The sequence below is a fragment of the Bubalus kerabau genome, chromosome 21, assembly GCF_029407905.1.
Source record: "Bubalus kerabau isolate K-KA32 ecotype Philippines breed swamp buffalo chromosome 21, PCC_UOA_SB_1v2, whole genome shotgun sequence".
Lineage (NCBI taxonomy): Eukaryota > Metazoa > Chordata > Mammalia > Artiodactyla > Bovidae > Bubalus > Bubalus kerabau.
Genome location: NC_073644.1, coordinates 46077107 through 46093033, shown reverse-complemented (window position 1 = coordinate 46093033; position 15927 = coordinate 46077107). Strand labels below are relative to the sequence as shown.

Below are 15927 nucleotides of genomic sequence, written 5' to 3'. Positions count from 1 at the left end.
AGACTTGGCTTAACCAGGAAGGAGGGGAGGGCTTCCCTGGAACACTAAAGATTCTTTTGAGCCTGCTTTGGAGGAGGAGTGGGAGGAAACAGTGAGGGAGACAAGGCTGGGGGCAGGGCAACAACCAGACATCCAGGCAGAGTCAGATGGTGTTTGGATTAAGGGATTTGCAGTGGAGATGAAAAGAGGACTTTAGTTAAGAAAAAAAAACAACAGAGAGGAAGTTAAATCTATGTGATTAATGATGGATACAATGTTGAGTTGATTGAGATGCAGACGTCAATACAGCTGAAATGTGAATTAATGTTGTGACTGGTTCAACCACAAGGCTGAAAAGGAAACCAGAAGAAACTCCTAGTCTGTCCCTCTGTGGTCCACCGTCTATTTTATATTTTTAATAATTTTATTTATTTATTTATGACTATGCTGGGTCTTCATTGCTGCACAGGCTTTTCTCTGGTTGCGGTGAGTGGGGGCTACTCTCTAGTAGTAGTGTGAGGGCTTCTCATTGCTGTGGCTTTTCTTGCGGAGCACAGCCTCAAGGCACACAGGCTCAGTATTTGCAGCACGTGGGCCCAGTAATTGTGGCTCCCAGGCTCTAGAGCACAGACTCAGTAATCACCATCTGTTGAAATTGGCTGAAATTCACACAGGAGTAGATTCTGTACTATCTGCTTCAGTATGTTTTATCTGAAGGTGGTGGTGATGGTTCAGTCGCTCACTCATGTCCGAGTCTTTGTGACCCCATGGACTGCAGTACGCCAGGCTTCCCTCTTCTTCACCATCTCCTGGAGCTTGCTCAAACTCACACCCACTGAGTTGGTGATGCCATCCAACCATCTCATTCTCTATCGTCCCCTTCTCCTCCCTCCTTCAATCTTTCCCAGCATCAGGGTCTTTTCCAGTGAGGTGGCTCTTCCCATCAGATGGCCAAAGTATTGGAACTTCAGCTTCAGCATCAGTCTTTCCAGTGAATATTCAGGGTTGATTTCCTTTAGGATTGACTTGGCTTCATCTCCTTGCAGTCCAAGGGACTCTCAAGAGTCGCCTGCAACACCACAGTTTAAAAGCATCAGTTCTTTGGCGTTAAACCTTCTTTATGGTCCAATTCTCACATCCATACATGACTACTGGAAAAACCATAGCTTTGATTATCTGGACCTTTGTCGGCAAAGTATGTCTCTGCTTTTTAATATTCTGTCTAGGTTGGTCATAGCTTTTCTTCCAAGGAACAAGCGTCTTTGAATTTCATGGCTGCAGTCATCATCTGCAGTGATTTTGGAGCCCAAGAAAATAAAGTCTGTCACTGTTTCTATTGCTTCCCCATCAATTTGCCATGACTTGATGGGATTGGATTCCAGGATCTTCGTATTTTGAATGTTGTGTTTTAAGCCAGCCTCTTCACTCTTCTCTTTCACTTTCATCAAGAGGCTCTTAAGTTTCTCTTCGCTTTCTTCCATCAAGAGTCTGAAATGCAGGACTTGGATGCAATCTCAAAAACGACAGAATGATCCCTGTTCATTTCCAAGGCAAACCATTCAATATCACGGTAATCCAAGCCTATGCCCCAACCAGTAACACTAAAGAAGCTGAAGTTGAATGGTTCTGTGAAGACCTACAAGACCTTTTAGAACTAACACCCCAAAAAAGATGTCCTTTTCATTATAGGGGACTGGAATGCAAGAGTAGGAGTCAAGAAACACCTGGAGTAACAGGCAAATTTGGCCTTGGAGCACAGAATGAAGCAGGGCAAAGGCTAATAGAGTTTTGCCAAGAGAACACATTGGTCATAGCAAACACCCTCTTCCAGCAACACAAGAGAAGACTCTACACATGGACATCACCAGATGGTCAATACCAAAATCAGATTGATTATATTCTTTGCAGCCAAAGATGGAGAAGCTCTATACAGTCAGCAAAAACAAGACTGGGAGCTGATTGTGGCTCAGATCATGAACTCCTTATTGTCAAATTCAGGCTTAAATTGAAGAAAGTAGGGAAAACCACTAGACCATTCAGGTGTGACCTAAATCAAATCCCTTATGATTATACAGTGGAAGTGAGAAATAGATTTAAAGGACTAGATCTGGTAGAGTGCCTGATGAACTATGGACGGATGTTCGTGACATTGTACAGGAGACAGGGATCAAGACCATGCCCATGGAAGAGAAATGCAAAAAAGCAAAATGGCTGTCTGGGGAGGCCTTACAAATAGCTGTGAAAAGAAGAGAAGTGAAAAGCAAAGGAGAAAAGGAAAGATATAAGCATCTGAATGCAGAGTTCCAAAGAATAGCAAGGAGAGATAAGAAAGCCTTCCTCAGCGATCAATGCAAAGAAATAGAGGAAAACAACAGAATGGGAAAGACTAGAGATCTCTTCAAGAAAATTAGAGATACCAAGGGGACATTTCATGCAAAGATGGGCTCAATAAAGGACAGAAATGGTATGGACCTAACAGAAGCAGAAGATATTAAGAAGAGGTGGCAAGAATACACAGAACTATACAAAAAAGATCTTCACTACTCAGATAATCACGATGGTGTGATCACTCACCTAGAGGCAGACATCCTGGAATGTGAAGTCAAGTGGACCTTAGAAAGCATCACTACGAACAAAGGTAGTGGAGGTGATGGAATTCCAGTTGAGCTATTTCAGATCCTAAAAGATGAAGCTGTAAAATTGCTGCACTCAATATGCCAGCAAATTTGGAAAACTTAGCAGTGGCCACAGGACTGGAAAAGGTCAGTTTTCATTCCAATCCCAAAGAAAGGCAATGCCAAAGAATGCTCAAACTACCGCACAATTGCACTCATCTCACAAGCTAGTAAAGTAATGCTCAAAATTCTCCAAGCCAGGCTTCAGCAATACATGAACCGTGAACTTCCAGATGTTCAAGCTGGTTTTAGAAAAGGCAGGGGAACCAGAGATCAAATTGCCAACATCCGCTGGATCATGGAAAAAGCAAGAGAGTTCCAGAAAAACATCTATTTCTGCTTTATTGACTATGCCAAAGCCTTTGACTGTGCATCATAAAAATCTTTGGAAAATTGTGAAAGAGATGGGAATACCAGACCACCTGACCTGCCTCTTGAGAAACCTGTATGCAGGTCAGGAAGCAACAGTTAGAACTGGACATGGAACAACAGACTGGTTCCAAATAGGAAAAGGAGTACATCAAGGCTGTATTGGAGAAGGCAATGGCAACCCACTCCAGTACTCTTGCCTGGAAAATCCCGTGGATGGAGGAGCCTGGTAGGCTGCAGTCCATGGGGTCGCTAAGAGTCGGGCATGACTGGGTGACTTCACTTTCACTTTTCACTTTCATGCATTGGAGGAGGAAATGGCAACCCACTCCAGTATTCTTGCCTGGAGAATCCCAGGGACGGTGGGGCCTGGTGGGCTGCTCTCTATGGCGTCGCACAGAGTCGGACACGACTGAAGCAACTTAGCAGTAGCAGTAGCAGCAAGGCTGTATATTGTCACCCTGCTTATTTAACTTATATGCACAGTACATCATGAGAAACACTGGGTTGGAAGAAGCACAAGCTGGAATCAAGATTGCTGGGAGAGATATCAAGAACCTCAGATATGCAGATGACACCACCCTTATGGCAGAAAGTGAAGAGGAACTCAAAAGCCTCTTGATGAAAGTGAAAGAGGAGAGTGAAAAAGTTGGCTTAAAGCTCAACATTTAGAAGACGAAGATCATGGCATCTGGTCCCATCACTTCATGGGAAATAAATGGGGAAATAGTGGAAACAGTGTCAGACTTTATTTTTCTGGGCTCCAAAATCACTGCAGATGGTGACTGCAGCCATGAAATTGAAAGATGCTTACTCCTTGGATGGAAAGTTATGACCAACCTAGACAGCATATTGGAAAGCAGAGACATTACTTTGCCAACAAAGGTTCGTCTAGTCAAGGCTATGGTTTTTCCAGTGGTCATGTATGGATGTGAGAGGTGGACTTTGAAGAACGCTGAGAGCTGAAGAAATGATGCTTTTGAAGTGTGGTGTTGGAGAAGACTCTTGAGAGTCCCTTGGACTGCAAGGAGATCCAACCAGTCCGTTCTGAAGGAGATCAGTCCTGGTTGTTCATTGCAAGGACTGATTAGTTTCAGCTAAAGCTGCAACTCCAATACTTTGGCCACCTCATGCAAAGAGTTGACTCATTGGAAAAGACTCTGATGCTGAGAGGGATTGGGGGCAGGAGGAGAAGGGGACGACAGAGGATGAGATGGCTGGATGGCATCACCTACTCGATGGACATGAGTTTGAGTAAGCTCCGGGAGTTGGTGATGAACAGGGAGGCCTGGCATGCTGCGATTCATGGGGTCACAAAGAGTCGGACACGAATGAGCGACTGAACTGAACTGAACTTCTGCCATAAGGGTTGTATCATCTGCATATCTGAGGTTATTGATATATCTTCCTGCAATCTTGATCCCAGCTTGTGCTTCATCCGGCCCAGCAATTGCTCATGATGTACTCTGCATAGAAGTTAAATAAGCAGGGTGATAATATGCAGCAGTAGCAACCCAGTCCAGTACTCTTGCCTGGAAAATCCCATGGACGGAGGAGCCTGGTAGGCTGCAGTCCATGGGGTCGCGAAGAGTCAGACCTGACTGAGCGACTTCACTTTCACTTTTCACCTTCATGAATTAGAGAAGGAAATGGCAACCCACTCCAGTATTCTTGGCCTGGAGAATCCCAGGGACGGGGAGCCTGATAGGCTGTTGTCTATGGGGTCTCACAGAGTCGGACAGGACTAAAGCGACTTTGCAGTAGCAGCAGCAGCAATATACAGCCTTGACCTACTTCTTTCCCAATTTGGAACCAGTTCATCGTTCCATGTCTGGTTCTAACTATTGCTTCTTGACTTGCCTACAGGTTTCTCATGAGGCAGGTAAGGTCTGGTATTCCCATCTCTTTAAGGATTTTCCACAGTTTGTTGTGGTCCACACAGTCAAAGGCTTTGGTGTAGTCAATAAAGTAGAAGTAGATGGTTTTCTGGAACTCGCTTGCTTTTCTGTGATCCAATGGATGTTGGCAATTTGATCTCTAGTTCTTTTGCCTTTTCTAAATCCAGCTTGTACACCTGGAATTTCTCAGTTCACATACTGTTGAAGCTTAGCTTGGAGGATTTTGAGCATTATCTTGCTGGTATGTGAAATGAGTGCAGTTGTGTGGTAGTTTGAATATTCTTTGGCATTGTCTTTCTTTGGGATTGGAATGAAAACTGATCTTTTCCAGTCCTGTGGCCACCACTGAGTTTTTCAAATTTGCTGGCATGCTGAGTATAGCACTTTCACAGCATCATCTTTTAGGATTTGAGATAGGTCAGCTGAAATTCCATCACCGCCACTACCTTTGTCCTTAGTGGTGCTTCCTAAGGTCCGCTTGACTTTGGTCTCCAGGATGTCTGGCTCTAGGTGAGTGATCACACTGTCGTGGTTATCTGGGTCTTGAAGATCTTTTTTGTATAGTTCTGTGTATTCTTGCCACCCCTTCTTAATATCTTCTGCTTCTGTTAGGTCCATACTGTTTGTCTCCTTTATTTTGCCCATCTTTGCATGAAATATTCCCTTGATATCTCTAATTTTCTTGAAGGGATCTCTAGTCTTCCCATTCCATTGTTTTCCTCTATTTCTTTGCACTGATCACGTAGGAAGGCTTTCTTATCTCTCCTTGCTGTTCTTTGGAACTCTGCATTTAGATGGGTATATCTTTCCTTTTCTCCTTTGCCTTTCACTTCTCTTGTTTTCTCAGCCATTTGTAAGGGTTCCTCAGAGAACCACTTTGCCTTTTTCCATTTCTTTTTCTTGGGGATGCTTTTGATCACTGCTTCCTGTCCAGTGTTACAAACCTCCATCCATGGCTCTTCAGGCACTCTGTCTTCTGAAGATATCTAGAGCTTCCCTGGTGGCTCAGCTGGTAAAGAATCTGCCTGCAATATGGGAGACCTGGGTTTGATCCTGGGTTGGCAAGATCCCCTGGAGAAGGGAACAGCTACCCACTTCGTATTTTGGCCTGGAGAATTCCATGGGGGTTGCAAAGAATCAGACATGACTTTCACTTTCATTCAGAATTTTAATTTGAGAAGGTAGTTCAATGAAATTTTATGTTTACATGTTTTATTTGAATTTTAATTGGTAGAATCTGAAGAAAATTCAAGAAATGGAGAAGAGTGATGAATCTAACACAGACTTGGAAGAGCTGAAAAATGCTGACTGGGTAAGATGGCTGGGTATTCTCTCTATTCTGTTTAGTGTTGGAGAAATCATATCATGTGATTATAATGCTAGTTTATCTTAAGGAGTACTGTATGAATTAATATTATACCAAGTTGAAAACTATCTGATTTTATTAGAAACCCCCCCCCCCGCCAGAGTCTCTGAGAATTTCAGTGTTTTACACTATTGACCTTTCTAAGTGTATTGGTATCTTAGTATCTTATGTGTAAGTCAGAGTTGAAGCTCTGTTTAAAGCTTTAGTGAGGCGGTAGTGAGGCCTGTTTGTTATCCAGTGAATAGTCAAACTGGATTGGGGCCTGGGAATGCAGACGGGTCATGCAGCGTTTCTGCCCCCATGAGAAAGAAGACAGATTTCCAGGACAGATGACTGGTGTATTCATGTGACCCCACCGAATGTCTGCTGTTTCTCTAGCAAGGTGCTAAATCCTAGGCCTGCTGACCTCGAGGGTCACTGCCTTCACAGAGGACTCAGAGTTGGGACAGGACAGTGAGTATGTGAAGCTGGACTGAGCTGTGTGTTCAGGTGTTAGTGGGAAGGCACATGGTAGGGCTCTGACTTTTCATGTTAAGGGTCCTGGGTAAATAGTGACACATAGAGTGAGGAAATCAGAAAACACAGTTTAGGAGGAAAGGAACAAGTTGCTTTTGCCCTTGTTAGATTTTATTTGTCATTTTCTAACAGATTTATTAAGGTGTAGTGTACATAACAGTTGCATTATATTTTTAAAGTACAGTTCGATCGGTTTAACATACATTTATGTAGCTATTTGAGCTACTTGTTAATTTTTAACACTGTATAATATTTCAGTTAAATATATTTTCTCTTTACTGAAGTTGAGACTATGACAGCTTACAGGCAGGATAACAAAAGGGTAAAGTATAATAATAACATATTTAATATGTTTTATTATAAATACTTCACATATATCTCATTTTCTTGAAGGTCGGGCAGTAAAGCAACTTGGTGTTACTTATAGATAAGGAATTTGATATTAAATAATTTGTAAAAAGACAGTAACAACACAAAAATTGTCATTTTTGAGCATTTTCTTTGTGTAGAACACTATACCTCAGCTCTCCACAAGTTATAAAGTATCACTTTTTTTTTATTAATGAGGAAGCCAGGGTTCAGAAATGGGAAACAACTTGCTTGGATGTCCACTGGCAGTTGGTGGTTGTACCAGTTAGCTGTGATCACAGTAGTGCTGTGTAACTGAACATAACACTGTACCTCAGCCTAAAGCAGTAGTGTTTACTCAGCTCATGCATCTATAGACGAGAGTGGTGGTTCCACTCTGCTTCGTCTCTCTCCTGGATAATCCTGCCGGAGGGCCTTGTGCCAACCCACGCTAGGTGTTTCCATGGAGTGACAGGAGCAGAGTGACATGCCCTTGTACATTTGCTGTTGAAGCCTTTGGTTGTGTCATGTCCACTAATATTCCAGTGGCCAAGCCAGTCGTAGAGCCAAAGCCAGAGTCCAGTGTGAGAAGCCACACCTTTGCAGTGCACAGAGCCACATGACAGGTGGGACGCGAGGGGCACTGAGGCTGGATGCAGGTGGCACAGGGGTGAGTTAGGGTTTTATCTAGGCGTCTCCACAGTTAGAGCTGGTGGATTCTCGACTGGCTTTCTACCTGCTTTTTAGTCCCTAAAATCTGATTTTTAAAATAGTTTTTGTTTGGTTTATTTGGTGTTTTGTAATCCAAGCTCTTAATTTCTTCTGTATGACTGTTAACTATTTAGAGTAAATTAGTAAATTTACTCACAAATGTTTTTCCACCCTTGGCTCCTTCAGGCTCGGTTCTGGGTACAGGTGATGAGGGATTTGCGGAATGGAGTAAAGCTCAAGAAGGTCCAGGAGCGGCAGTACAACCCGCTGCCCATTGAATATCAGCTTACCCCATACGAGATGCTAATGGATGACATTCGATCCAGAAGATACACTTTGCGAAAAGTGATGGTAAGTAACAGGAAACTATTCATGGATTCAAATGGTTGGTTTTTGGTAATCTTACTTGTTAAAAATTTTCTCACTATTACATTTTAAAAATTTTTGCTTCTCATACAATTAATGCATGGTCTTTATAGAAAAGTTGGTAAATATAATAAGCTCAAGAAGAAAAGTTACAAATGTGTAATTTCACAGGTGAGACAGAAGTTTGCTAACATGCTGGTGCATAACCTTCAGTCTTTTCTGTCCACTTTATTTGGGCAAAGTGGATTAATATTGAATACTTCATCCTGTGACCAGTTGTTTTCACGTAACATGTGAGTGTTTTCACATAACATGTGAGTGTTTTCCCGTGTCATTGTATATTCAACATCATCATTTCTAAGTGACTGCATCTTTCTCAGCTGCAGCTGCACCAGAGTTTATTAAGCTGATCAAGTTGTCTTGTTATAAGTAGGCTGTTTTGTATAACCTTGCATATAAGTCTTTTTCAAAAGCTCCAGTGAAATCCTGAGTTAAGCTCTTAGAATTGGAACCCTGCTAGCTTTACCTCTGCACCGTGTCCTGAATCTCACCACCTCCATTTCAGAGCCCATCATCACCTCTCATTTAGACTATTACTGTGGCCTCCAGGTGGTCTTCTTCTCTTACTCTCGTCCCCAAAACAGCTTGAGTAAACCTGTTAAATTGAAAATGTGACCATGTCATTGCCCTTCGTAAAACCTTCCACTCTTTCCATCACACTCAGAATAAGCAGCCATTTTGACCTTGGTCTCAGAGTCTGGTGCGGGTTGCCTCTCAGCCCTCACCTTCTGTCACCTTCCTGGCTGGTCCCCTCTTTACCCCCCTGGTCTCTGCCACTACCTAAAAGGCGCCTCTTGTGACCTGCAGCTGAGCCCTTGCTGGAGGCCTCCTCTCACATGTCTGCGTAATTCATTTCTCTTCACTTCTCAGGTCTCTGCTAAAACCACCCACTCGTTAGAAGAGTCCTTACCTAGATGTGTCCTTGGCTCATGTTGCCATGTATTTTCAAATTTACTCTTTCTTACAAGTACAGGGACATGGTGACAACAATTTTTTTGCTCTTTTTGCTGAGTTTATTAGGTAAAATAGTTTTCTTGATTAGTTATTTAGGGTATTTTATTTGACATGTATATTCATGTCATCTGTGAAAAGGGATCCATTTATTTCTTCATTTCCAATCTGGATGCCTGGTGGTCACCCTGGTTAGAACCTTCAGTTCTTTGTTGAATGGATGTGGCAAAAGCATGCATCCATAGTATTGTTGGATTCCTGATTTTAGGGGGAATGCATTCAGTTTTTTCACAAGTGACTGTTATCATGCTGAGGTTTCTTTTCAGTCCAAGTTTGTTGTGTGTTTTTATCATAAAAGTGTGTTGGATTTTGACAAATCCTTTTTCTGCATCAATAAAGACAATCATGTGGGCTCTTTTGTTTCATTCTGTTAATGTGACATATTACATTGAGTGATTTTTCGTGTGTTTAAACCACCCTTGTGTTTATGGGATAAATCCCACTTGGTCATGATGTACAATCCTTTTAACATGCTGCTAGAGTACTTCCTGATACTTTCTTAAGGATTTTTGTGTCCATGTTCAGAAGGAGTTTCGTCTACTATTTTCTTGTGATGTCTTTGTCTGCCTTCATACTGGGGTAAGACTGGCCTCACAGAGTATAAGGGGGAGTGATGCCTCTTTTTCTAATTTTTGAAACAGTTTGTGAAGGGTTGGGACTAATTCTTTAAATATTTGAGTAGAATCCACAAGTGAAGTCTTCAGGTCCTGGGATTTTCATTGTTGGGAGATTTTTGATTGTGGATTTAATCTCTTTCCCTATTACAGGTCTGGTCAGGTTCATGTCCTTCCTTTCTTTCCTCCTCCCTCCTTCCTTCCCTTTGTTCCTTCTTAGTTTTGGTAGTTTGTATCTTTATAAGAACTTGTCTGTCTCGTCTAGATTGTCCTATTTGTTGTGTACAGTTATCACAGTGTTCTCTTATGGCTTCAAGTTAATGGTCTACTGTTCTTTTCTTTAAGCCTAAGTGACTTCCTTTAGCATTTCTTATAGGGCAGAGTTACTAGTGATGAACTCTTTTAGTGCTAGTTTGCCTGAAGATGTCTTAATTTCTTCTTCATTTTGAAGTAGAGTTTTTCTGGGTATAGGATTCTTGGCTGAAATTGTTTTTGTTTATCTTTAAACGTTATCACACTGCCTTTGGCCTCTATGTTTTCTGATGAGAAATCACCTGTGAATCTTTTGAGGATTCCCTGGTGGCTCAGACGGTAAAGCGTCTGTCTACAGTGCGGGAGACCTGGGTTCGATCCCTGGGTTGGGAAGATTCCCTGGAGAAGGAAATGGCAACCCACTCCAATACTCTTGCTTAGAAAATCCCATGGACAGAGCAGCCTGGTGCATGCTACTGTCCGTGGGGTCACAAAGAGTCGGACACGACTGAGAGACTTCACTTTCTATGTGATAGTCATTTTTTGCTGCTTTCAATATTTTTGTCTATCAATAATTTGACTACGTGTTCTGTTATGGCCCTCTTTGAGTCTTTTGCTTGGAAGTTATAGAAGTGACTCAGATGGTAAAGAATCTCCCTACAATGCAGAAGACTGGGATTTGATCCCTGGTTCAGGAAGATCTCCTGGAGAAGGGAATGGCAACCCACTCCAGTATTCTTGCCTGCCAGACCCCATGGACAGCAGAGCCTGGTGAGCTACAGTCCATGGGGTTGCAAAGAATCAGACATGACTGAGCAGCTTACACTTACACTTCATTTTTCTTGAATGAGTAGATTTGTATTATTTTCAAATTTTGCAAGTTTTCAGCCATTGGTTCTTGACATTTTCTTTATCTTTTCTTGTCTTTTTAGTCCCTGTGGGACTCCTCTTATGTGAATGTTTGTACAGTTTGGAGTTTGTGAGTAGTAAGTAAGGAAAAATGTTACTGCTTTATGGTACCCATTGTTTTTTTCCTTTTTCTGGCATTCTATGGCTAATTCCATGCAGTTCACTTGACTTAAGTTTATACTGAGCCCCCCTGCAGGGAACTGGGCAGATGGCAGTTCAGTGGTGATTGGTTTTGTGTGGGGTAAATTTTCATGTTTAGTCTAACAGGCTAAGATTCTAATTAATTCCTTATTATATATATTTGTACCTCCTAAATGAGAGTGGAAAGTCAACTACTCATATTTAATCAGTCAAAAACCAGATGTATTTTTTTAAACTTTACTGTTATCAATTTTATGCCACTTTCTAATTTCTTTAAAAACAAATATTGTTGTAAAGAATAAACACACACACACACAAAGGATTTTCACATACAGTCTGTATCTGAGGCAGTATGTTAAGATGGCCTTAATTTAATCTTCAGGTTTAAAATGCATAACTACACCATAGTAATTCACCTTTTTCTGTATATTTGTGAAGCTGATGGTGGGAATTGAATGACTTAGCCATATTGGATCATGTTCAGAATATTAAGTTAGAGAAGTGCAAAACATTTCAATGGACTTCTTTCAAAGTGTTTTAGTAAAATAATTGTAACAAATAACTTCAAATAAGTCACCTTTAAAAATAAAGATGTATATTCTTTAGGTAGAAATATACCATGTTCATGGATTGGAAGAATCAATGTAGTGAAAATGAGTATACTACCCAAAGCAATCTATAGATTCAATGCAATCCCTATCAAGCTACCAACAGCATTCTTCACAGAGCTAGAACAAATAATTTCACAATTTGTATGGAAAAACAAAAAACCTCGAATAGCCAAAGCGATCTTGAGAAAGAAGAATGGAACTGGAGGAATCAACCTACCTGACTTCAGGCTCTACTACAAAGCCACAGTTATCAAGACAGTATGGTACTGGCACAAAGACAGAAATATAGATCAATGGAACAAAATAGAAAGCCCAGAGATAAATCCACGCACATATGGACACCTTATCTTCGACAAAGGAGGCAAGAATATACAATGGATTAAAGACAATCTCTTTAACAAGTGGTGCTGGGAACTCTGGTCAACCACTTGTAAAAGAATGAAACTAGAACACTTTCTAACACCATACACAAAAATAAACTCAAAATGGATTAAAGATCTAAATGTAAGACCGGAAACTATAAAACTCCTTGAGGAGAACATAGGCAAAACACTCTCCGACATACATCACAGCAGGATCCTCTATGACCCACCTCCCAGAATATTGGAAATAAAAGCAAAAATAAACAAATGGGACCTAATTAAACTTAAAAGCTTCTGCACATCAAAGGAAACTATTAGCAAGGTGAAAAGACAGCCTTCAGAATGGGAGAAGATAATAGCAAATGAAGCAACTGACAAACAACTAATCTCGAGGATATACAAGCAACTCCTACAGCTCAACTCCAGAAAAATAAATGACCCAATAAAAAAATGGGCCAAAGAACTAAATAGACATTTCTCCAAAGAAGACATACAGATGGCTAACAAACACATGAAAAGATGCTCAACATCACTCATTATCAGAGAAATGCAAATCAAAACCACTATGAGGTACCATTTCACACCAGCCAGAATGGCTGCGATCCAAAAGTCTACAAGTAATAAATGCTGGAGAGGGTGTGGAGAAAAGGGAACCCTCTTACACTGTTGGTGGGAATGCAAACTAGTACAGCCACTATGGAGAACAGTGTGGAGATTCCTGAAAAAACTGGAAATAGACATGCCTTATGATCCAGCAATCCCACTGCTGGGCATACACACTGAGAAAACCAGAAGGGAAAGAGACATGTGTACCCCAGTGTTCATCACAGCACTGTTTATAATAGCCAGGACATGGAAGCAACCTAGGTGTCCATCAGCAGATGAATGGATAAGAAAGCTGTGGTACATATACACAATGGAGTATTATTCAGCCATTAAAAAGAATACATTTGAATCAGTTCTAATGAGGTGGATGAAACTGGAGCCTATTATACAGAGTGAAGTAAGCCAGAAAGAAAAACACCAATACAGTATACTAACACATATATATGGAATTTAGAAAGATGGTAACAATAACCCTGTGTACGAGACAGCAAAAGAGACACTGATGTATAGAACAGTCTTATGGACTCTGTGGGAGAGGGAGAGGGTGGGAAGATTTGGGAGAATGGCATTGAAACATGTAAAATATCATGTATGAAATGAGTTGCCAGTCCAGGTTCGATGCACGATACTGGATGCTTGGGGCTGGTGCACTGGGACGACCCAGAGGGATGGAATGGGGAGGGAGGAGGGTGGAGGGTTCAGGATGGGGAACACATGTATACCTGTGGCGGATTCATTTTGATATTTGGCAAATCTAATACAGTTATGTTAAGTTTAAAAATAAAATAAAATAAAATAAAAAAAAAACATATAAAATTCCAAAAAAAAAAAAAAAAAAAAAGATGTATAGAAACTTCACATCTTTTATTTAGAAGTTACTTGTTTTTTTTAAGGCATTGTGACTCAAAAGTAAGATCAAGTTATATAACTGTCTTATTTGCTTATAGGTCTACAATATGTGTTCTTTCTAGAAATTATTTATCCTTGCAGCTCAGATAACTTGTTTCAGAATGTATTAAAAAGTAATCTCACTGACCCAGTAGCGGAGTGGAATTTGCACACTTTCCCTCCTCCCTATATGGAATAAGACTGACTCACGTCTGCACTGGCCTGCCGTTTCTCTCATGAGCACTGACACAACACTGGATAACTGGGATCCAGGATCCAGCTTCTGACTAGTGAAGACACTGACATTACTTTGTTGTTTGGGGAATGGAACTTACAACTTTGGCCTTATTTCAAGCATTTTCTTCCTCAACCCTGCTGTTATGATAGAAAGGACATTAAAATAAAAGCAAGTGAAAAATAGCGGGAAAGATATGTATTATCCTGTTCAGGAGTACAGAAGAAAATTCTGATAAAGTTGTTCATACAAGGTTTAAAGAAAAAAATCATGTAACCTGAGGTCCATGGGTAAAGAGTGGTGCAGTGGCGGGCCTTCAGTTCCACTGCTGGTGTACAGGCCTCCTTACACCAGAGACTAGCAATCCCAAGTTAGCTTGGTTCAGGTGGCTTTCACTTCTGACTCTTACATGGGGCATCCAGTCCTCACTGGGGCTGGTGGGGTGGGCACAGGAAAGAGGGCCCTGGATGTCAGGAGGCTTGTCATACACCTGAGTGGTCACATTTGCAAGGGGGTACTGGGTCTGGAGCAGCAGTTCAGGTCCTTTTTTTTTTTCTTTAGTCAGCTTTATTTCTCACTTCAGTTCAGTCACTCAGTCATGTCCAACTCTTTGCAACCCCATGGACTGCAGCACGCCAGGCCTCCCTGTCCATCACCAACTCTCAGAATTTACTCAAACTCATGTCCATTGAGTCAGTGATGGCATGCAACCATCTCATCCTCTGTCATCCCCTTTTCCTCCTCCGTTCAGTCTTTCCCAGCATCAGGGTATTTCTCAGCTGACACAAAAATAGTGACATTAACAGAAAATAATGCAAGAGTATACAGCTACAATAAAAAATTAACAATTGACTAATGACCATGATCAATTAAAATGTATTTAAGACTGGGAGACACATAAGAAAATTGTTCATGCCCAGAAATCTTACAGTTCAGATAAGAAAATACTTCTAAAAAGTTTGACCAAATTTTATGATAATTATAAAGTTTTACATGACATTTCCAATAACGAATTGTGAAGCTTAAAGAAACCTTTCTAACCTGTCCAAAAAAAATGAAAATCAGCCATAGGTGATAGAGGAGTAACCTAATTATCTTTTTTCCCTCCAATAAAATTGATGTATTATACAATTATTAGAATATGATAAGATAAAAGTGTGGGTCACCAAAGTAGAGGGGAAGGTACAGAGGCTTTCCAGACAATTCATTAATCAAAGCAGCATGCTCATTTTCTGATCTTTGAGAAGTTTAAAGTGTTCACCAGTTTTCAAAATGTATAATTTGTTAACATTTGTTTTTCATCATTTATGAGAAGCACAACAGAAAATGTCTATCAGGACTGTCTGTGTTTTCATGTGAGACTGGGAAATAAGTTTGACTGACGGTCACAACTGTGCCTCCTGGGGGGGGTGGTCAGGGTGTGAGTTTACTAAGGTGGGATTTTATGGATTTCTGGAGTTTTCTTAAATTTCTTAAAAAATCTTTGTGACATGTTGCTTTAAAAAGAGAGTACATTAAAGCAGGAGTCAGACAGACCAGGACTCTGCCAAACTCTGCTTCTTACCAGTTCTGTTGATATAGCAGACACCTTCCTTGACCTGAACCTGAATTCTGTCTACAGAACATGAACTGTCCCCAGCCCTTCCCCTTAATTTGTATTCCCAAACTTTGTACAAGGATGAAAACAAGAGGTGAAAGACTTTCTAAATTATATAATAATTAAGCATAGTATTATTTATTCCATTCATATTCATAATTTTAGAAAGTTTTTGTTGAAAGCATGTATCTTACATATAATTTCCCAGAATAGTAAAACTGCAGTGTGCTTGGCATTTCTTCAGTCCTACAGTTGTTTTTGCTCTGAATTGCTCAGCCGTTTACTCTCCATTTTATTGATTTGAAATTTGTCCTTGGTGGAGCCAGATTCCACTGCAGTGGCTTTGAAGTGATGTGTGTGGATGTGTGTGCCCAGAAGCTTGTACAGACAATCCTGTCATCACATGATGTATG

The 15927-nt window shown here is 40.9% G+C and overlaps 1 protein-coding gene across 4 annotated transcripts in view; it reads left to right on the top strand.

Moving 5' to 3' along the window:
- SPIRE1 (spire type actin nucleation factor 1) overlaps nt 1-15927 on the top strand; it is a 176806-nt gene that overhangs the window by 128034 nt on the left and 32845 nt on the right. For all 4 annotated transcript variants that reach the window (XM_055559163.1, XM_055559166.1, XM_055559164.1 and 1 more), the window contains 2 exons: nt 6156-6233; nt 8049-8213. In XM_055559163.1, coding sequence (XP_055415138.1) covers nt 6156-6233; nt 8049-8213 — 243 coding nt within the window. The remainder of the gene's footprint in view (nt 1-6155; nt 6234-8048; nt 8214-15927) is intronic.